This window comes from Erythranthe guttata, chromosome 5 (genome assembly GCF_056151865.1).
Source record: "Erythranthe guttata isolate IM_541 chromosome 5, IM_541, whole genome shotgun sequence".
In the NCBI taxonomy this organism is placed as follows: Eukaryota; Viridiplantae; Streptophyta; class Magnoliopsida; order Lamiales; family Phrymaceae; genus Erythranthe; species Erythranthe guttata.
This window is the reverse complement of record NC_142537.1, coordinates 3,627,766-3,649,758: the sequence shown is the minus strand read 5'-3', so window position 1 is coordinate 3,649,758 and position 21,993 is coordinate 3,627,766. Positions and strand designations below refer to the sequence as shown.

Below are 21,993 nucleotides of genomic sequence, written 5' to 3'. Positions count from 1 at the left end.
TCAAGTTTTATTTTGGAAAAATATATTTTGTGAAAATAATTTCAGAACGAAAGGATTGTTTGTTTTGTATTTTGTGATGAGACAAAATATTGTTGCAGTCAAATCATGTTTAAGGTGTTGGAAATTGGTAGTTTATAACAGAATTTGATTAATAATATGATGTATGTTTGATTTTTAATGAAGGCATGTTTGTAGTAGACAAATCTTTTTAACCTAACAGTCAAATCATTTGTGCAGTCAAATAGTAATTTTGGAATTATTTTCGGATTTTTTTTTAAAACTGAGCAAACACAAATTTATTTCGGGAATTAACTGTCACTTTAAAATTTTAAGATTGGAAATTTTTTATTTGTTCTATACCCCAATCATTAAAGATAACTTGATGAACAAATAAAGAGAGGGGTAATTTTGAAAAATAAGTTTTTTTTCCTTTCTAAAATCAAGAATATTTAATAACTTCCTTAATTGATATGTATTAACATATGTAGCACGGACACGAAAACGACGATACGAGGAAACGGGGAAATGGATATGTGGAAATGGCATGTTCTGAAAATGTGGATACGGGAAACTTGTGGCAAACGTGTAAATATTAAAAGAATAGGGGATATATTTATAGATATTCTGTATAAACATACATAAGTTTATATATATATATATATATATATATACACACAAACATATTCAAAATAAATTTTACGATCAACTATCGATTTGCAATTGATCACTAAATCATGTAAATAATTTGAGAAACAACAAAAATAAATTTGCTATTCAGTTTTTTTAGAAATTGCAAAAAAATGGCTCATAAGTTGTCCGTCAGGTGCCTTCGAATTTCCAAAACGTAAAAAAGTTCAGGTTTTCGTACTACATGAAGATTAACCTTAAACAACACTTATTTTTAAATGGATGAGTACTTATTTAATTAATTACATTTTATTTTACCAGCAAAACAAGTTAAAGTAATTTAGCCTCGGCGACAAGTATTTGTTCCGACTAAGTGCACTTAGGTGTTACCACCTTAATCAGTGACATCGGCTATAGTTTGAGTGTGGATGTTCGATGCGAGCTGATTAAAACCCGCTCCACGACCACCATTATTAATTAATTATGTTAAAATATAATATTTCAATTTTTTTTAATTAATTGAAGATACATGAATTTTTTTACATATAAACATATATACACACATTATAATTCATTCTTCTTCAAAGGATACATTAATAATATATATAAGAATCAAGCATTGTTTTTATGGTGGGGATTGGCAAGACCGGGTGCATCATCAGGAATATATTTACCCCAGAACCAGTGGCTCTTCCATACTCTGTTCATCTCTTCAATCGGCACATTCTTCGTTTCCGGTATGAAAAAGTACACGAACACGGTCATCACGAAAACCCATCCCCCGAAGAAGAAGAACAGCCCGAACTTCAAATGGCATAGCATCGATAGGAACAATTGCCCGATGATGAACGTGAAGAACATGTTCACCGACACGTTCATCGACTGTCCTGCTGATCTCGTTTCCAACGGGTGGATCTCACTCGGCACCAACCACCCTAGCGGCCCCCACGACCACGCGAACGCCGCCACGTAGATGCATATCAAGGCCAATGCCAGGTTCCCTTTCTCCTTGCTGAACGCTCCGTCTCCGGAAACTCCGAACACGGAAGCGATCAACGCTCCGGTGGCGATCTGGCAGACGAACATTTGGATACCGCCCTCCAGGAACAGGGCGCGTCGGCCGAACTTGTCGACGGTGAACACGGAGACGACGGTGGCGAAGACGTTGACGAGGCCGGACACCACGGCGGACATGAGTGCGGCGTCGTCACCAAACCCTAGGGTTTTGAAGAGGACCGGAGCGTAGAACATGATGACGTTGATACCGGTGAGCTGCTGGAAGAAGGGGATGAGTGCTGTTATCACAAGCTGCGGCCTGTACCTCGGCTCCATGATCGTCTTCCATGGATTCTCCACCAGCTTCGAAACCTCGCTCGCCTCCACCAGGTCGTCGTACTCCGCGTCCACCTCCGTCGTCCCCCTTATCTTCTGCAGCATCTCACGCGCCTCCTCCTTCATCCCTCTCTCGATCAGCGAGTTCGGCGTGTCGGGGAGGAACAGAGCTCCGACAGTCATTATCAGCGCCGGCACCGCGGCGAGACCCAACGACACCCTCCACCCGTTCTCCTTCATCTGCGCGGTCCCGTAGTTGACCAGGTTGGCCGCAAAGATGCCGATTGTGATCGCCATTTGGAACCCTATGTTCAGAGCTCCCCTGATCTTCGCCGGAGCCATCTCCGATAGGTATACGGGGACCGACTGGTTGGCGTACCCGATTCCAACACCGAGCAATATGCGGCCGATGATGAGCATCCATACGTTCATCGCGGCCCCGTTGAGTATTGCTCCAACCAGAAAGACCAGACCTCCGACGGTCATGGAGGCTTTCCGGCCGAGCTTTCTGGTGGTGGCGGCGGAGAAGAAGGAGGCGACCAATGCCGCCAGGTAAAGGGAGGAGGTGAAGAGGGTCAAGAGATGGTTCTCGAATTTACAGTACTGACTCTCGTGGCCTATCGGGTTCTTTTCCTTTGCGTAAACCGATGGGAAGAATTTCATCAGAAACTCATCCATCGATGTTACTCCTCCTATAAATTCATCAAATTTTCGTCCAATAAATTAAATGACACTAGCTAGTAGCTATACAGGGGTTGGCATTCGTATCCGGTTATTCGGGTTTTGACCCGAATATTCCAATTGGGTCGGGTTCGAGTAATATTTTTTCATGCCAAAAACCCGAATATCCCGACCCGAATGCCCAGCCACTAGCTATATCAAATGAATTTCAAATTGTGACATATATAAAAAATACGAAAATGAAATAACATCGATCACGTACCTGAAATACCAATGTCGTAACCGAAAATGAGTCCACCGGTAGCGGCCACAAGACAAGTGGCGATGACGAAAGGCGTAACACGTCCTTCATACTGCTTCCCACCACCGGAATCGATACCTACTCCAACCGCCATTTGATCGATCGAGCTTTATTTATCCCTATTCGATCGGGTAAATATGTACAAATTGTAACAAAAGAAAGATTTTCTATTTATTATTTATTTATTATATTTGAGAGTGAAAAGGTGAAAGAAAGAAATTTTTTGGATAAGTTATATACTATCCTTTTTATTTCTTTCTTTCTCTTTTATTATTTACTCTCTATAATTATTATTATGCTTGACAATTTAACTTGTTCTAGTGAGGGTATTTATACTCATAAAGAGGGTTGAAAATGGAGAGGAGATCCGTGTTTCTCGGCGTTTTATCATCTGTGGATTTAATTGCATGGGTTGAAGGGTAATTAACTTGTGTTCAGGCCTTCCCTTGGCAATTAATATTGTTCCAAAATGTAACGGAATTCCAAAAGTTCCAAATCTGAAATTGAAATTGGATCGGAAATTGAAATCTCATATTTCTTCCACTTCCAATTCCGATAAAACAAAATGGTAATAATAAGAATTTTGGAATTCAAAATGAAAAATATTGGTAATTAATCAAAGTCTTTATTAATGCCAAAATATTGGGATTTTTTTATAAATGGGAAATTCAAAATGCTCGGATCCAAATGAGGCAATGTCTACAATACCTGGATTTAATCAGATACAATTTGAAGGATTTTGTAGGTTCATCAGGATTTGACAGAAGAACTTTACAAGTTTCCAAAAATTGAAGATACAAATTATTTGTAGAAAGATATCAATTGGTAAAACTAGGGGTGTGCCCGGGCCATAAACGCGGGTTCTATCAAGACCCGCCCTCGTCCCGTCAAACAACGGTTCTTGATTTTAAAGAACGAAACTTGTCGGTTTTCAACGGAGAATAATTAGAAACTAAAACATAAAATGAATAACCTAAAATCTAAAATTGAAACCAAACATAAATAATGTAAATGTCAGGAGTAAATAAAAATTAATATGAAACTAAAAATAACTAATTCAGAATTTAAAAGAAAAAAATTAAATAAAATAAATATAGCATTTTCAAGCATAACCAACGCTATTCAGCTCCATTCAACACAATTTTCTTCCTTCTTTTTTTTTCATTCGTGTGTTAACCGTTGTATATATATGCTTTTTTTCCTACATTTTCTTAGAGATTTTCGTAATCTTTATAGCTATTACTTCCACAATTATAGTTTAGTTTATTTATGTATTTGATACACTAGAGATACTTTATTTATTCATTAATATTATTAATTTATTATACGACGTCGTTTTGTATGGCGGGGCGGGACGGGTTTCACGGGTATTAAAAAAAATAAACCCATCTTTCACCCAAATCCACGGTTCTTCACCATTTTAGGACCCAATCCTATAGATGGATGTATCCGTTCGGTCCCAACGGGACGGTTTTTCACGGGTTTGACGGGTGTAACGGGTTGATGGGCCCGACTTGCTCACCCCTAGGTAAAAGCAGTGATAAAGGAAAGACCGACGGTCCGGTCCGGGAGGGTGGTGCCGACTTCGTATTTTAATTATTTATTTTTTTAAATTTTTTTATGTGCGGGCTCATGTCAATTGAACCATGAGATGGTATTTTTAGTTTATGATTTTATAGGTGGTTTTTTGAAATAAAAGAATTAAAGAAAGTTGATGAGATGATATAGACACGGCCACGGCCTGGGTTGGACCCAAACCCGACCCGAATTTGGACCCAACCTGCCTCGGACCCGACCCAGACCCAAGTTTGCATGGGTCGGTTTCGGGTCTTGTATTTGTGGACCCGAAACCCGATGGGTCGACCCGAGGACCCAACCCGTCGGCCTAATTATATACGTAGTAAAACTTTTTTCGGCCCAGTATAAATTACCCCTATTATAAAAGACCTTGAATTTTGGGCATATTGTCTAGATAAAAAACATTAAATAATATAACAAAATTGAGACACAAAATGGAATGTAATTAATTAGGATTTATAATATACTTGTTCCACATTATCTCTAACTTTACATTTCTAATTCTGCATAAAATGTATATTTTCCTGTTTTAATCTTATTGAAGCATTTATGTATGATTTTACTAAAATCAAGCCGCATTATTGAGTTACTCAGTACCCACCCAGGGATGAAAAAAGACGATTATTTAGGAACGGATAATGTAGTGAATAATCGATCGTAAACTGAGATATATTGTTCCATGGTCCTTAATTTGCTGCCCGGCCAGAGAAAGGCGCGTGAACATTAATTTACCTATTTTCTTGGACCTGCATGCAAATCCAGTCATTGGACAGTCCATTTTCAATCTTGTTCGTTGTATAAATACCCTAATTTGTACAAGTTCAAAACTCAGGTCAGGCAGAATAATAGAGAGGAACAAATTCAAGGAAAAAAGAAATAAAAAAGGATAACAGGATCTCTCTCTCTCTCTCTCTCTAAAAATATAAGATAAATAAATTGAATAATAATAGCAGAGAGAGCTTCCTTATCCAAAAATATTTCTTTCATTCCTTTGTTTTGTACACTTTTTACCCTCTCGAAATCGTGATAAATAAAGCTTGATCGATATAATGGCGGTTGGGGTAGGTATCGATTCCGGCGGTGGGAAGCAGTATGAAGGCCGCGTTACGCCTTTCGTCATCGCCACTTGTCTTGTGGCCGCTACCGGTGGACTCATTTTTGGGTACGACATTGGTATTTCAGGTACGTGATCGATGTTATTTCATTTTCGTATTTTTTTATATATGTCACAATTTGAAATTCATGGCTTGGTATAGCTAAATGACAATAATTATTTGATGAATTTATAGGAGGAGTTACATCGATGGACGAGTTTCTGATGAAATTCTTCCCATCGGTTTACGCAAAGGAAAAGAACCCAATCGGCCACGAGAGTCAGTACTGTAAATTCGAGAACCATCTCTTGACACTCTTCACCTCCTCCCTTTACCTGGCGGCGTTGGTCGCCTCCTTCTTCTCCGCCGCCACCACCAGAAAGCTCGGCCGGAAAGCCTCCATGACCGTCGGGGGTCTGGTCTTTCTGGTCGGAGCAATTCTCAACGGGGCCGCGATGAATGTATGGATGCTCATCATCGGCCGCATACTGCTCGGTGTCGGCATCGGGTACGCCAACCAGTCGGTCCCCGTGTACCTATCGGAGATGGCTCCGGCGAAGATCAGGGGAGCTCTGAACATAGGGTTCCAAATGGCGATTACAATCGGCATCTTTTCCGCCAACCTTGTCAACTACGGGACCGCGCAGATGAAGGAGAACGGGTGGAGGGTGTCGTTGGGCCTCGCCGCGGTGCCGGCGCTGATAATGACCGTCGGAGCTCTGTTCCTCCCCGACACTCCGAACTCGTTGATCGAGAGAGGGATGAAGGAGGAGGCGCGTGAGATGCTGCAGAAGATAAGGGGGACGACGGAGGTGGACGCGGAGTACGACGACCTGGTGGAGGCGAGCGAGGTTTCGAAGCTGGTGGAGAATCCATGGAAAACGATCATGGAGCCGAGGTACAGGCCGCAGCTTGTGATCACAGCACTCATCCCCTTCTTCCAGCAGCTCACCGGTATCAACGTCATCATGTTCTACGCTCCGGTCCTCTTCAAAACCCTAGGGTTTGGTGACGACGCCGCACTCATGTCCGCCGTCGTCTCGGGCCTCGTCAACGTCTTCGCCACCGTCGTCTCCGTGTTCACCGTCGACAAGTTCGGGCGGCGTGCCCTGTTCTTGGAGGGCGGTATCCAGATGTTCGTGTGCCAGATCGCCACCGGAGCATTGATCGCTTCCGTGTTCGGAGTGTCCGGAGACGGAGCATTCAGCAAGGAGAAAGGGAACTTGGCATTGGCCTTGATATGCATCTACGTGGCGGCGTTCGCGTGGTCGTGGGGACCGCTAGGGTGGTTGGTGCCGAGTGAGATCCACCCGTTGGAAACGAGATCGGCAGGACAGTCGATGAACGTGTCGGTGAACATGTTCTTCACGTTCGTTATCGGGCAATTGTTCCTATCGATGCTATGCCATTTGAAGTTCGGGTTATTCTTCTTCTTCGGGGGATGGGTTTTCGTGATGACGGTGTTCGTGTACTTTTTCATACCGGAAACGAAGAATGTGCCGATTGAAGAGATGAACAGAGTATGGAAGAGCCATTGGTTCTGGGGTAAATATATTCCTGATGATGCACCCGGTCTTGCCAATCCCCACCATAACAACAATGCTTGATTCTTATATATATATTCATTGAAGAAGAATGGATAAGAATGTGAATATATGTATTATATTGCAAATAATTGTTATATAATAGTTTAGGGTGTAAAGAATTTGCTGGAAGAGATAGGATTTTTATGTAAAGCTTTGGTCAATTTTCATTTCTTGTAAATAAAAACTTAAAAAGATATAAATATATTTGATTCAATGTATTTTCCTCTCGCGAATTACAGTTTTCAATCCTCAAATTTGCACTGATTTCACATTTGTTTATCCATGTCCATAATAAACATATTTAGCCACACAAGTTACAATAATTTAACATTTTTGTCATTTGCGTTAATTCACTGTTAGTATGTATGTTAAGACGGTGATTGGTACATGATTGATTCCGTTAGTACTAACGAAAAATTGACATAAATAACTAAAAATATTGAATGTTTCAAACATGAATGATCAAATATTTTTTTTTTATAAAGATAGGGGAGCAAATGATAAATCAATACAAAATTGAGAGATGAAAACTGTAATTTTCACAATTTTTCTTGTTTCCTTGTTATTTTAAATTTTCAAGCATTTAAGGTGACTACGCAATACTTATTTGACTAAATAGTAGTATTTAGTTGTCCGTTTCAAGATAGTTCGAATCTTGCAAACCGACTTGATAATGGCAACCACACGAGGCCTTAGTTCGATTTATTTTATGAAACTTAATATTAGACTGCAGGTTTTCAAGTAAAGTTCGAGGCATTCCAGACTTTTTAGGGCATAAACGGTAAGTTAAGGGCTAAAAATCTTAAAAAGTAGGAAATATAATGTATGAAAATTTGTATAAGGACTTGTTAGTGAAACAAAATTAAGGATTAGGATCTAAATGTAATTAATTACCTTTTAAAGCTTCAACTTGACCATTCGTAAAATTCCTCGTTCGGGTGTCAAATTCTTCTTCTCCCCCCTTCGAATGATCCAATGCTTCAAAACTTTGCTCGACAAATGCAATTCATGGCCGCAGCTGAAGCAAATCCATGGCCTCCTCACAACTTCAGGCCTGTCGAGAAACGACCCATTCGCCTGGAAAATCATCTCCTTCGCCGCAACTTCTGCTTCCGCCGACATCGATTACGCCCACCGCCACTTCCGTCGCCTCCCCAGCCCAACGCTGTTCCACTACAACGCCGTCGTTAGGGGCTTTTCGAACAGCAAAAACCCAATTAAATGCGTACACGTGTTTGCGCAGATGTTGATGAACGGTGTCGTACCGGACTATCTCACGTACCCTTTTGTTGTGAAGGCTTCGGCCCGAATTTCGGACCCGAAACTTGGAGCGTGTGTTCACGGGCAGGTGTTGAGAAATGGGTTTGCTTCCGACGTTTTCATTTCTAATTCTTTGGTCCATATGTACGGCTCCACCGGTGAAGTGGGATGCGCGAGGAAGGTGTTCGACGAAATGGCGATGAGGAATTTGGTTTCTTGGAATTCGATGCTGGACGGGTACGCCAAATGCGGTGACGTGGTTTTGATGAGGGAAGTGTTCGACGTAATGCCGGAGAGAGATGTCGTCTCGTGGAGCGCGTTGGTTGATGGTTACGTCAAGGACGGGAACCACGCCGAGGCATTGGAGGTTTTCGCGAAAATGAAAGCCGTGGGTCCCATGGCGAACGAAGTAACCATGGTTAGTGCTCTATGTGCGTGTGCCCACTTGGGTGCACTCGATCAAGGGAGCTCAATTCACCGATACATAGTCGAAAAGGGATTGCCGTTAACCCTAATCTTGAGAACTTCCCTTGTAGATATGTACGCAAAATGCGGTGCAATTAACGAGGCCTTGCTCGTTTTCCGCGAGGCATCAATGAGAAAAACAGACGTGCTCATGTGGAACGCTATGGTTGGTGGCCTCGCCACCCATGGATTTACCTCTAAAGCACTAGAAGTTTTCGTTCAAATGCAGGATTTCAAGATCAAACCGGATGAGATCACTTACTTGTGTGTATTGAGTGCTTGCGCGCATGGAGGGCTTGTGAAGGATGCATGGAAACATTTCAAATCTATCACAAAAAACGGGATGGTTCCGAAAAACGAGCACTACGCCTGCATGGTTGATGTTCTTGCACGCGCGGGTCATTTAGCCGAAGCGTATAAGTTTGTGTCAGAAATGCCGATGGACCCCACTCCTTCTATGTTGGGTGCATTGTTTAACGGATGCATAAATCATAGAAAGCTAGATCTTGCAGAAATAGTCGGGAAGAAGCTAATTGAATTGGATCCTTTTCACGATGGTAGATATATCGGGCTATCGAATGTTTATGCGGTTATAAGGAAATGGGACGAAGCAAGAAGCACGAGAGAAAAGATGGAGTCGAGAGGAGTGAGGAAGTTTCCGGGGCATAGCTATGTGGAGGTTTCCGGAGATCTTCATAGATTTATTGCTCACGATAAGGCGCATCTACAATCGCGAGAAATGTATTCGATGTTGAATGTAATTGGAGAAGAGATGAAGTTTAGAATAGATCTTGAGGAACAAGAAATGTTATGTACTCCAATTGGAGTATGATCATCTCATATAGTTAGGGCTGTGCATGGATCGGTTTTAACCATCAACCAACCCATTTTCGACCCACAATTTATGATGGTTAATCAACCATCGACCGACCCATTTAAGTTGGGTCGATAATGTCAACCAACCCATGTATAGGTGGGTCGATAATGGTTTCTAATATGCTAAAAAGTTGGTTAGTCGGTTAATATCGGCCAACCAACTTTATTCATTAATTTATTATTTGTTAATTTTAATTAAAATATTTAATATTTTTAATTTCAAATTTCTATTTTATATCACATTTATTAAATTGTTTAATATTGACCAAAATCCCAAAAGCAATAAATCTAACTTAATTATCTAATTTGAACTATTTTAATTTTAAGACATACAATCTAAATATTTGGACGATTATTATTTGTTGAACTAGTTATGTTTAATTGCAATATATATGCACGTAATGTTTTGAATCTTTTATTTGAATATTATTGAACTAGTCGCATTTAATTTATAAAAGATATAACGTTGTAACAAGTAATAAAATATTAAAAAAAAATTAAAAAATATTTAGATGGATGACCCATCAACCAAACGACCAACCAACCCATTAAATTGGTTTTCAACCATCATCCAACCCATGTAAGTTGGGTCGATAACGGTTTCCAATATTTACCAAAGTTGGTTGGATGAGTTGGGTTGGTTTTATGCCTGGTTTTTAACCAAACCAACCAACGCACAGCCCTACATATAGTATATATTCATTTATTGAAGTTATGAACCATTTTTATTTTTTTTAAATCGAATTCATATTTCGTATTTCGAAACATTAATAATATATAGAAGTGCGAAAACTGATTCTTCCATAGATAGCTTCTGTGTGATGTTCAAATACAATAAACATTATTATTATAAAGCTGCAATAGTGGCAACTACAATCAAATATTGCAGTTACAGACTTTGGACCTATCGACAACTCAGGTAATATACAACATGAACAAATAACCGAATCTAATTTAAAGACGAGAGGATCTCAACTGCAATAAGGTATAGAAAAAGATCGATTTTTTTTTCTTCGGGAAATATTTCTCATGTTTAAACAGTTGAAAGGGACTCGAGAAGTTTGTCTACGTACTCTTTGAGTTTAACTTTGGTTATCGCACCCTCCCTTCTGCTCCCTGGAACTTCCTGCCCGTTTTGGAAGAGAATCAGCATCGGCAATCCGTATACCTTGTATTTCTCGATCAGCCTCGGGTTCGAATCGTGATCGACTTTCACAACCGTTAGTTTCTCTTCGTACTCCTGAAAGTTGCATTCACAAGAGAACAAGCATTCAGTTTCTTTAAAATCGAGCGAGATATTCAGAATGTTACGCATCGAACACGTACTAATTTCGTTCCAGATCTATTTCTCCAATTTGTATGACATATTATGGCATAAACTCTAAATGCAGTTGCAATAACTTTTCTTCATCCGAGTTGAGTTATTTGATTTCACTTAGTTGAATCACTGAGTCAGCTCAGTTGAACTGAAGATATAATAAATCTAAGGCTTTCCACCTCTAATTATGAGATCTAGTGATGGAATTTCATATAATTTTGCCCTAATTAATTAACTCAATGATGATCTTCTGTCTAAACCTAGTTCAAATTAAGACGAAATCAATCAGCCATCGACCATTGTTTAGGTGAAGTTAATTCATAGCAAAAAAAAGCTTTTCAATTTCATTATAAAAAAAAAAACAATTTCAGAGATTCAATTCCAATAATTGAAAGGGATATATTATAAATATACAGCTACTGAATCTCACCTGAGCGAGTGATTGAATCGCAGGAGCGATTAAACGGCAGGGGCCGCACCACGTGGCGACGAACTCGACGAGGACGGGGATTTCGGACTTCAAAACGACGCTGGGGAATAGGTTTTCGTCGACCTCCCGCACTGCGCCGGCGCAGTTAATCGGAGTTACAGACGACGGCGGCGGCGGATTCCTCCGGCTACGCAAGCAAACCTTGTTGCGGAAACTGAATTTCGAAGAGGAAGGTGAATAGGACGTAAGAGCATTGTGGATGATACTGGCCGGCGGGGAAGTAACTGCACGAACCGGAGGGAGCGGATTGGAGGAGGTGGGGGCGAAAGCGATACGCATGGTGGTGAAAGAGAGTGCGGAGGTGGTCGTTTCACGTTTGCCTAGACCTCTTCTCTCTCTCTCTCTCTCTCTCTCTATTGGGCGACGCTCATTTTTCTACTTATCTAATATTTTCCATATTTCTTTTTCTTTCTTTTTTTTTATTATTCCATATTTATTTTTCTTTTTTTGAGAAACCATATTCCATATTTATTTTTCAATAAATCAAACTATTTTTTTTTAAATAGGAGAAAATGCACTTCAACCCCTATAAATTTTCTACTTTCACACTTTCACCCCTAAAAATTCAAAAAAGGGATAACCCCTTTGAAATATTTTTTCCAAAAGCCAATTTTCAATGGGCATTGTGGACCATAAATAATATTTTAAAGCGGCAACTTGCAGAAAAATAATATTTTTAAAGGGAAATGTATAACAAAAATAATTTTTTGAAGGGGCAATGTGCAACAAAAACAATCAATTCCGGAGAATAATCTATCAGAAGTTTGCTATCGAGGCAATGCGCAACAAGAATAATATTTTGAAAGGGGACATTCTGTTTTTTAAATTTGAAGGGGGTAATATGCGAAAATTAGAATTTTATAAGGAGTTACGTGCAATTTTTCCAAAAAAAATGATTCATTGGCGTTTCTTCTAGTGCATGTGGCACCTCATGCATATAATTTTCAATATGTTAGAAATGGATACAGGTTGGATGCTATGCAGCACATACAGTGGCCGAGCCAGGAATTCGAGACAGAGTGGGCTTAACATTAATGGGGGATCGGGGGCAGCGCCCCCGATTTTTGTTTTGATTCATTCACATAAAAATATAGCACAAATTAACTACTAATTTATAAACTTAAACTAATATAAGCTATACTAAATTACTTGGGTGGGTGGGCTTAACATTGACGGGGGTTCGGGGGCTGCGTCCCCGATTTTTTTTTATTCATTAACATAAAATAGCATAAAATAACTACAAATTATAAACTTCAACTAATATAACATAAATTTTTTGATAGATAACCTAAACTAAGTTACTTGGGTGGGCTAAATTAAACTATTTGGGGCTAATTATATATAGATATAATATATAGTATAATTTTTTAAAAAATGAGAGTGGGCTGGAGCCCACCCTTGCCAAAGGGTGGCTCCGCCACTGAGCACAGACACGGAAAACGATGAAATGGGGAAACAGACAAGGTGCGATATGTCCCAAAAATAAAGAAACGTGTAGATATTAAAAGTATATGAGTATATTTATAAGGGCAAATGGCAAAAAGACCCATCACATGGGACTTAAATGCATTTTGGTCCACAAAAAAAACAGTCTCTCAATTAAGCCCATCCCCATGTCTTTAGTCTAAAATACCCTCAATAATATAATTCTTATCAATTCCACCCATTATACTCTAACTTCCTTAATATTACACATTGACCCCGAATTTAAACAAATATATCACATTAACCCCCAAAACTTTTTTTTTCAGAAAATAAATTTTTTTCTGAAATGTTTTTTTTCCGGCCAGATTCCGGCGTTGACTTTTTTTTTTTTTTTTATTGTTTTTCTTAGAAAAAAAATATTTTAATTTAATATTACTGTCTTGGATACTAAATTACTATCTCAGACAGTAATATTACTGTTTGGGACAGTAATATTATGAATATTATTTTTCCGAACAGTAATATTATTAATATTATTGTCTAAGACAGTTAAATTACTGTTGGAGACAGTAATTTAACATCCAATGCAGTAATATTAATTAAAATATTATTTTTAGGAAAAAAAAGAAAAAAAAAGAGTTAATTAACAGTTAAATTACTGTCTCCGACAGTTAAATAACTGCCGGAGACAGTAATTTAGCAACGAATACAGTAATATTAATTAAAAATATTTTTTTTAAGAATAAAAAAGTCAATTAACAGTTAAATTACTGTCTCCGACAGTTAAATAACTGCTAGAGACAGTAATTTAGCAACGAATACAGTAATATTAATTAAAATATTTTTGGAAAAAAAAAAACAAAATAGTCAATTAACAGTTAAATTACTGTCTCCGACAGTTAAATAACTGCCGGAGACAGTAATTTAGCAACCAAGACAGTAATATTAATTAAAATATTTTTTTTAAGAAAAAAAAAAAAAAAAAAAAAAAGTCAACGCCGGAGACCCGGCGGTCAACGGCAGTTGACCGGCTGGAAAAAAATGTCAGGAAAAAAAAAGTTTCAAAAAAAAAAAAAAAAAAAGTCAACGGCGGCGACCGGCGGTCTCCGGTGGTGGCGGGTCAAAATTGGGTCAAAATTGAAATTAGGGTTACAATTGGTTAATTGATGAAATTGGGCTAAATTGGGGTGTAAATCATGAAATTAGAGTTAAATTGGGTTTCAATGAATTTTGGGTAATTTTGGTATATATAAAAGTATTTTCCTTATTTGCAAATAAGTTTGAATGGGGTGGATTTATTTGAAAAACAAAAAAGTTGAATGTCCCTCTTTTAATTAAGTGCCCTTGTCATGGGTCTATTTGCCATTACTCCTATTTATGGGCAAATATGTTATATAGAAATATATAAGTTTTTATTTATATGTAAAATTATTTTTATATATTTCAATACAAATATAATCACAATAAATATAATTATCGACTATCACTTTACAATTAATCATTAAATCATGTAAATAATTAAGAAAACAACAAAAAAATTTAGAAATTTGCTATCCTATCATGTTTCTAACTTTTTATAAATTACAAAATGAACCGAAAGGTGCCAGGCATGCGTCCTCAAGTGTCTGACACGAACTGTGTCCGAAACGTGCAAACATTAGAAAATTGAAGTCTCCGTGCTACATAAATGCAGGAAAACACTTGGAAATTGAAGTTTTCGTGCTACACAAGTGGAATGTCATTCTCTTTTTACTCGTATCCCATGGTTGATAATTTATATTTTTTAAATAATATGATTGATAAAAATTGAAAATTTAAGAATTCTTCTTTCTTGAAGATAAATAATGGGAATTGTCTTTAAATATTTTTTGAGTTATCTAATTTATTACGCGTTAATCTAAATAAAAAGCAAAAATGATTTGGGGATAATTAATTACAATTATTAAAACACAAATGGGCTTAAGAAGAGAATTAGGTGTTTGACCCAAAATATTTAGAATAAACTCTTTGCCAAAAGTCTTCATATTTTATTTTATTTTCCGTCTTAGAGAAAAAAACAGAGTTGTGCTGTTAAACGAAAAAATGTCCTCCAGCGGCGGCGTCACGGTGGCGGACGGTGGTCCGCAGATGTACTTCTGCCATCAATGCGAGCGCACCGCCACAATTGCCCCCTCCCCGGGCGGCGAAATCCTTTGCCCCTCTTGTAACTCCGGTTTCGTCGAAGAATTCCAAAACCCTAGCCCTGATCCTAGAATACCCGACCCTTTCTACCCCGACCCGCTCTCCCTCCTCCTCTCCCAATTCCTCCCCCCCGCCTCCGCAAACCTCAACCCTAACCCTACGCGGAGGACGGCGCCGACCGGGGTGTCTGCGCACGGAGCCGACGCTTTCGACCCGATGTCGTACTTTATGAACTTTCTAGCCAACAGCCGCGCCAGCGGAATTGACTACCAGTTTGTGATCGAGGACAATCCGTCGGATTCCGGTTTTGCTCTGCCGGCGAATATTGGCGACTATTTTGTGGGGCCCGGATATGAGCAGTTGATTCAGCAGTTGGCGGATAATGATCCGAATCGGTACGGTACACCTCCTGCCGCCAAGTCTGCCGTTGAGGCGCTGCCGAGTATTACCGTTGACGAGGCGTTGATGAAATCCGACTTGGCTCAGTGCGCTGTGTGTAAGGATGACTTTGAGATGGGAACTGTGGTGAAGCAGATGCCTTGCAAGCACGTCTATCATGAAGAATGCATTATGCCTTGGCTCGAGCTGCATAACTCTTGCCCCGTGTGCCGATATGAGCTTCCGACCGATGATCCGGATTATGAAAGCGGTGGTAATTCCGGCGGCGGTGGAGTTTCTCGAGGGAATGGTGCTGGCGGTAGTAGTGGCGGCGGTGATGGTGGTCAGGCGGAGGGTTCAGATGGGGAGAGGGTGGTGGAGAGGAGGTTGACCATATCATTACCTTGGCTGTTTGGAGGGTTTGCTTCTGGATCAGGGTCTGATTCGGGTGGTGAGGGGGAAGAACACCATTATCGAGAACATCACTAAATGTGTTTAGGTACGCACTCGGAAAAAAATCTCGTTTTTGTCCTTTTCTTTACCTATTAGGGATTCTTGTGCATTAGATTAAATATTAGTTACGCTATTTCTCGTTTTGATTTGGTATGTGATATTAATGAATATTAATTATGACTGCCCCTTTCCTTTCTGTTTTGTCCAATGTATTATCTCAAACGGAATGTTTTGATTGTCTCTAAAGTGAGTTGATCTTTTGGTATGCAAAACTTTCTGAAATGACCGTAATGCCATCTTTTAGTTTCTTCAGAGCGTAAATTTAATCAGGTATTATGAATGAGCCTTAAACTTTTAATGCTTCGACTATCTTGTTATAACGGCTGTTTGATCAAGTTCCTGCAGATTTTTTGTTTTTGGCTGTATCTCAGTCATTATCTTTGTATAATGATTCAATCCCTAGAAGCATGAAGTAGGTTTTTCACTAGTTTCCTGCTAAGTTTTTCTTCGTACGTGGATTTATGCATCCCTCGACAAAATCATCAGTGATGTACTTCCTGGAAAAAAGGGGGAATTAATTTTGGAAGTATTTGATTGTACATATTACGGGTTCATATTGTTGACTTCCTGGGATTGTGATGTTATTAGTTTCCCATTCTTCTCCTATTATTCTTGTAGTTGTTTATGTAATTAAAAATTCTCTTCTCAGAATATCATGGTAGCAGAACTTTAAGCTCGTAAACATGGAAGAATTTCTTTTTCTTTTCTGGCGTAGGTTTCCAGAAATTTCCTTCATACATTATCGCCCTCTATCACAAGAAAAGCTATAACAACCTTCATTTCCGATGTTCTTTGTTTCATATCTTTTATCGGCCCATTTTCAAACCTATTTCTTGGACATGTCTGTCGTTTCATATTCATTCCTTATGTGAACATTTTTGTGCACATTAAATTTTGAGAATTCTTGGAGCTCGACCATTTTTGCCAAAAAAATTCGAACATTTTACCCCTGAAAAAAAGAAAATTTTCATGTTGTATGAAGAAGTGCTTATTTGGCGCCGAAGGAAACAGTTGAAACTCTGCATAGCAGATAAATTAATAAAATTTTAGTAAAAAGCCTCGTGGGGAAATTGAAGTTGCTCTGTTAAAGAGTTGCTCTGCTGTAAAACTTCAACTTGGACTTCTTTTTTGGTACTGATGCTCTGTTAAAGAGTTGCTCTGCTGTAAAACTTCAACTTGGACTTCTTTTTTGGTACTGATGCCGTAGAATTCCTGTCATATTACGTGGTTTGTGCATTAGGCTGAACCAAACACTACTGTTTGGCTCGTCTTTTTTTACTTTTTAACTTGCATAATAGCAACGTTCGAGTTAATCTTTGTGGTAACCTTAATAGCTTAGCCCATACTTACTCTTCCCATTGGAGGTTGTTACAGTGACTTGTATACAACAAACAGAATCCAGAAAGTTATTTGAAAATATCAAACGAATGTTGGAGCAAATAAAATTGATGGCCAAATAACAAGACGCGAAGACACAGGTTAACTTGTTCTTTATATTTAAAGAACGAAGTTGCAACACTTAAATACACGTGTCAAAGTTTAGCCCATCATCAATTGCAGATAATTTATTGATCTCAGTACGTCGAAGTTGAGATTTAAATAGAAAGTTATATTGAGATTATTGGTATGGGATGCGGGGATTTATCACCATACATGACTATATCGTTGCAGTTATTTGATAGGTTTACGCCTTTAGGACTGCTCGTTAAACTCTAGGATTTATTCAAGTCTCGTTGGTTTTTCTTATTGCATTCTTATTATTTCCTTGAAATTGTGTTGGAGCAAAGACACTATTTTGGTATGTGGTTATATAATGTCTGGATACTAATTTTTTTCATTTTTTTTGTTTTTCTTTTTTTTTTTTTTCCCGAAGCTTTTGCCTTGTGGAACAGTTACATCGGCGTAATGGAGGAATGCTTGTAACCAAGGACATATACAGGGTTTACTTGCATGAGAAAATCATAACCGTCGTTTTAAGCTTTTGAGCGAAAAGTCTGTTTCGATATTTTTCTTTTTTGTATAGTTGGTCTGTGTAATCATATCAAATATAGTACAGATTTTGGTTTTGGATGGCATTTTGCTACATTTTTTTCGCTTTTTAGTTGCTTAAAAAAACCAGTCACATTCGAATTCTGCAGCTGTGTTGGCCATTTGAGCTAATATAGACTTGGGTTTGTTTTTCAAGAGTTAGTAATTTTTTGATCTATTTTGATTCTCACCTATGATATATGTACGTATATATATAAAAATACATAATATAAAAATATTAATATTGCCAAAGTAAACATTTTGGAAAAACATGGTGTTTTCAAGTCGAAAATATATGCGCTTCCCTATGTTATTTTCGAGACTTTAATAAATTGATGAATACCTATTATACTTTGGTGAATTGTCAAGTCGAAAATATATGCGCTTCCCTATTTATTTTCGAGACTTTAATATATTGACGAATAACTATTATACTTTAGTGAATCGTCTGTCACTCAATGATGGTCGTCGGGCATTTTAAGATGGTGAATGTTACAAGTGTTCAATTTCAATATACCAAATACCACATTCAAATAAAGAAGCTCCCCTAATCGAGCTTTTTTTTTCACATGAAAATACCGAAATTGCATACAAAACATAGGGAAAAAGGAATCGGAGAAGAAAGCTCGTCTCTGCAGAATATGTTGAATCTCACTCGCACTGGCTAAACACATCAAAAAAATCAATCCATGTGTGCAGAGATTGATTACAGGACCATTTCAAACAATTGGACTTGAAAATCATATACCTTACTAAAACTACTGTGCAGGAGCCATCTGCTTCAATTTTGCTTGTAAAACTGCCCCAGCCTCGTCTGCTATACTTTTCTTTTTCGTCGCCACCTGCAATTGTCATCAAATGAATTTTCTTCAGATAATCTTTGTTGCCAATCGATCACTGAGCAAATTACAGTTAAACCTCTATAAATTAATACAGTGGGGAGTCGGGACCAGCCAAATTCTATTAATTTAGCGAAATATTTTTAACATGTTGCCTTCAAGTCGGGTCCGGGAAAACATATTATTTAAACGAGATTATTAATTTATCGAGGTTCTACTGTAGAAGCATCTCTTTCAGACAATCCTAGTTAGCGAATAGTTGGAAGGTAATTAGAAATTGAAACTACACTAGCATTATTAATTAAGATATTTTGAAATACTCTGCAGGAATACAAGATTGTTTTGGTAGGAATGTATATGTGAGACTGCACAGTACATATCGATCTATTTACAGAAGAAGTTTAACTGTATTCACCACAGAACCTCATGGGTAAATTCGATATATTATTCACCCGAGTTACATCAGAATAAGGTTTGTGAAAACATAAGTTTTATAAAATCTGAAAAGGTGAACGAGATATTACGAAAACATACCTCGAGAAGTTGGTCGTAATTGGACTTGAGCAGAGAAATTTTGCGCTCACAATAATCTTTACCTTCCACCATCGTTTTCTGCCCAGATCAAAGATAAGGAGTTAAATTAAGTCTTCAAACATAATTTTATTGGCGGACGAAACGTAGCATCAGCTTGCAAAAAAATGAAGGAAACACTCTCGAAGTAAAATTATTTCAGGGATGTGAATCCACAAATTGCAGGGGGTCAAAACAACACAGTTTGGGCCCCTGGCGTAGCGTTAAGACATCGAAATACCCCCTTCGACATTCAAAACATTCTATTATATCCTAGTTGTTTGAAAGATATTGTTTTGGACAAAGCTCAAAATTACGTTGTTTGATCTCTTAATGTATAACTCTGTCATCAATTACCCTCCTACTACATACAAAATTAAGCTTAACAAATGAGACAACGTTTTGTTACAATAATCGGAAAAATCAATCAATCATGAACACGAACATATGCTAGTAAAGTTGTTCTACTCGCATGCTAGAAAAGTTTTCCGTATACGTGAAAAATCAAATATATATTTTAACTAGTCGAGTTAATAAAGATCTTGACAGCAGTTCTCTTACATTGCCAAGAATCTGCAACAAACTTGATCGATAACCTCCCTACGCACTCGGCAAAAATCATGGTTCAAGTTGGATACGACTACAAATGCCGACATTAAGTGCATCAAGAAAAACCTAGTAGAACTTGGAGTAAGCAACTTTCAAAACTATAACAGTAATGGAGAAGAAAAAAAACCTTAAACGAGAACCAGAAAATGTTTATTACTCCCACTAATGTATATTTGTTTTCCAATACGTAGTCTTAAAAAAATTTATATCGTTGTTAAAGAAACACATACGAAAGGGATTCGAATCTTAGTGATTATAAATTTCTAAACATTGACTCAAAATTAAATTTGCATATATCCCAAAATACGTACAGAAATTGTATTTGTATCTATAACCAATCCAAGCAGTAACTCAAAGTTCAATTAGAATACAAAAAATCATTAAAAAAAAACAGAAAAAAAGGGGATCTTGATTTAATTCAAGTTAAAGGACGAGAACAAAACAAACCAACCTCAATAAAATAACCAGTGCCTACATCAACCAAGACCTTCTCTGAATCATCTAGAACCCCAGGCACGTAAAGCGACGCCGTTAAGGGCACAAGCATTTTCCTCCCTGATTTTTTTTTAATAAAAAATGAAAAATTGAAAAATTGCAAAATTGAAAAAAACAATCAGAATAGAATGGTTAGGTAGTGGAATTGACCTTGGGGGCGGAGGGAGAGGTCGTGGAGGGCGGTGGAGGCGAGCTCGAGGCGGACGGTGGCGGTGCGGATGTTGTTGAGGCTGTCCTGAAACAAATTGACTTCCATATCGGCTTGTTCTTTCAGCCCCTTCAGCTGCTCTACGCTCAGCTTCTCTATCTCTATTCGAGGTGACGCCGCCATTTTTGCTCTCTGCAGATTTTCTCCTCCTCGATCGGTTTTCCCTTTCGCTCAGTACTGATTTTTTATTTATATTATTTTCGTTATGGTGAATTAATTGAAATATAAAATAATATTAAAGTGAATTACTAGAAAATAATAAATTAACTTTGAAAGTAATAACAACGACTTGCCCTTATAGCTCAGTGGTAGAGCGTCAGTCTTGTAAACTGAAGGTCCGCAGTTCGATCCTGCGTGAGGGCATTTTATTTCTTCTATTCTTTTTTTTGTACGGCCAAATTATGACAAAAACCCTATTGTTTGCTTGATTAAGTCACCCCTCTTTTTAAATATTTTTACATAAAATATATGTAATTCAGATATTTACCGAACCAAATCCTATATTTAATTCAGTAAACGGTATTATGTTGGTGAACCGAAATTACGGTTCGATTTTACCAATTTAACATCCCTAAATTACCTCTGGAGTATTTTCGTAAGACAATACATAGTTGAGGTGGGTGGCCCCGTAATTTACCTTTATTTTATGACTAAATACACTTTACACCCCTGAAGTATAGCCTATGTAACACTTACGCCCATAAAATATCATTTGTGACACTTATCCTTTCAACATCAAATATTTTATATTTTAAAATTAATACATAACAAACATAACAATCTAATATTTTTTTTTTAGAACGAACAATCTAATAATTATTGGATCATAAGAATTGAAAAGTAACTAATTAAATTATTAAAAAAAAGATAAAAAGTAATATATATTGTATAATAATAAATGAAAATATATTTTAAGAAATTAATGAACTAAAATAAATTTAAATACTTAAGATTATTGTTATTTATGTATTGATTTCTTAAAATTTATCGAGATGAATATATTCGGATTAATTGGTCTAATAACAATTAGATGTCGTTTATTAAATATGCATCCACCAATAATAACTATTAGATGTTATTTATTAAATATGTACCCAACAGTACAAGATAATATTTTCTAATTTTTAGATATTGCATTT

The 21,993-nt window shown here is 37.7% G+C and overlaps 6 protein-coding genes and 1 non-coding gene across 9 annotated transcripts; 4 read left to right on the top strand and 3 right to left on the bottom strand.

Annotated features, from left to right (window-relative positions):
• Positions 1-1,108: 1,108 nt before the first annotated feature.
• On the bottom strand, positions 1,109-3,102 carry LOC105960018 (sugar transport protein 10). Its single transcript, XM_088818624.1, has 2 exons — positions 2,903-3,102; positions 1,109-2,651 (listed from the first exon to the last, which is right to left on the bottom strand). Exons 1-2 carry the CDS (start codon positions 3,033-3,035, stop codon positions 1,240-1,242), a joined length of 1,545 nt encoding a protein of 514 aa, XP_088674750.1. The 5' UTR covers positions 3,036-3,102; the 3' UTR covers positions 1,109-1,239.
• A 2,357-nt stretch (positions 3,103-5,459) lies between these two features.
• Positions 5,460-7,432, top strand: LOC105960017 (sugar transport protein 10-like). The gene is made up of 2 exons (XM_012984185.2): positions 5,460-5,701; positions 5,809-7,432. The coding sequence occupies exons 1-2, from the start codon at positions 5,569-5,571 to the stop codon at positions 7,218-7,220; spliced, it is 1,545 nt and encodes a 514-aa protein (XP_012839639.2). The 5' UTR covers positions 5,460-5,568; the 3' UTR covers positions 7,221-7,432.
• Positions 7,433-8,074: 642 nt separating this feature from the next.
• On the top strand, positions 8,075-10,028 carry LOC105959975 (Pentatricopeptide repeat (PPR) superfamily protein). Its single transcript, XM_012984138.2, has one exon. The coding sequence runs from the start codon at positions 8,167-8,169 to the stop codon at positions 9,754-9,756; it is 1,590 nt and encodes a 529-aa protein (XP_012839592.2). The 5' UTR covers positions 8,075-8,166; the 3' UTR covers positions 9,757-10,028.
• Positions 10,029-10,584: 556 nt separating this feature from the next.
• Positions 10,585-12,000, bottom strand: THX (thioredoxin X). The gene is made up of 2 exons (XM_012991892.2): positions 11,549-12,000; positions 10,585-11,040 (listed from the first exon to the last, which is right to left on the bottom strand). The coding sequence occupies exons 1-2, from the start codon at positions 11,885-11,887 to the stop codon at positions 10,834-10,836; spliced, it is 546 nt and encodes a 181-aa protein (XP_012847346.2). The 5' UTR covers positions 11,888-12,000; the 3' UTR covers positions 10,585-10,833.
• A 3,029-nt stretch (positions 12,001-15,029) lies between these two features.
• On the top strand, positions 15,030-18,289 carry LOC105959974 (RING/U-box superfamily protein). Of its 2 annotated transcripts, none has more exons than XM_012984137.2 (2): positions 15,030-16,091; positions 17,979-18,289. In XM_012984137.2, exon 1 carries the CDS (start codon positions 15,116-15,118, stop codon positions 16,079-16,081), a length of 966 nt encoding a protein of 321 aa, XP_012839591.2. In that variant the 5' UTR covers positions 15,030-15,115; the 3' UTR covers positions 16,082-16,091; positions 17,979-18,289. The 2 variants fall into 2 exon arrangements, with proteins under 2 accessions (XP_012839591.2, XP_088674749.1); XM_088818623.1 differs by having other exon boundaries at positions 15,050-16,091; positions 17,998-18,238.
• A 372-nt stretch (positions 18,290-18,661) lies between these two features.
• PFD5 (prefoldin 5) lies at positions 18,662-21,047 on the bottom strand. Of its 2 annotated transcripts, XM_012984183.2 has the most exons (5): positions 20,797-21,045; positions 20,603-20,706; positions 19,507-19,584; positions 18,882-18,975; positions 18,662-18,797 (listed from the first exon to the last, which is right to left on the bottom strand). In XM_012984183.2, exons 1-4 carry the CDS (start codon positions 20,975-20,977, stop codon positions 18,892-18,894), a joined length of 447 nt encoding a protein of 148 aa, XP_012839637.1. In that variant the 5' UTR covers positions 20,978-21,045; the 3' UTR covers positions 18,662-18,797; positions 18,882-18,891. The 2 variants fall into 2 exon arrangements, with proteins under 2 accessions (XP_012839637.1, XP_012839636.1); XM_012984182.2 differs by having other exon boundaries at positions 18,662-18,975; positions 20,797-21,047.
• Positions 21,048-21,145: 98 nt separating this feature from the next.
• On the top strand, positions 21,146-21,217 carry TRNAT-UGU (transfer RNA threonine (anticodon UGU)). Its single transcript has one exon. It is a non-coding gene; the product is annotated as a tRNA-Thr (tRNA).
• Positions 21,218-21,993: the final 776 nt, after the last annotated feature.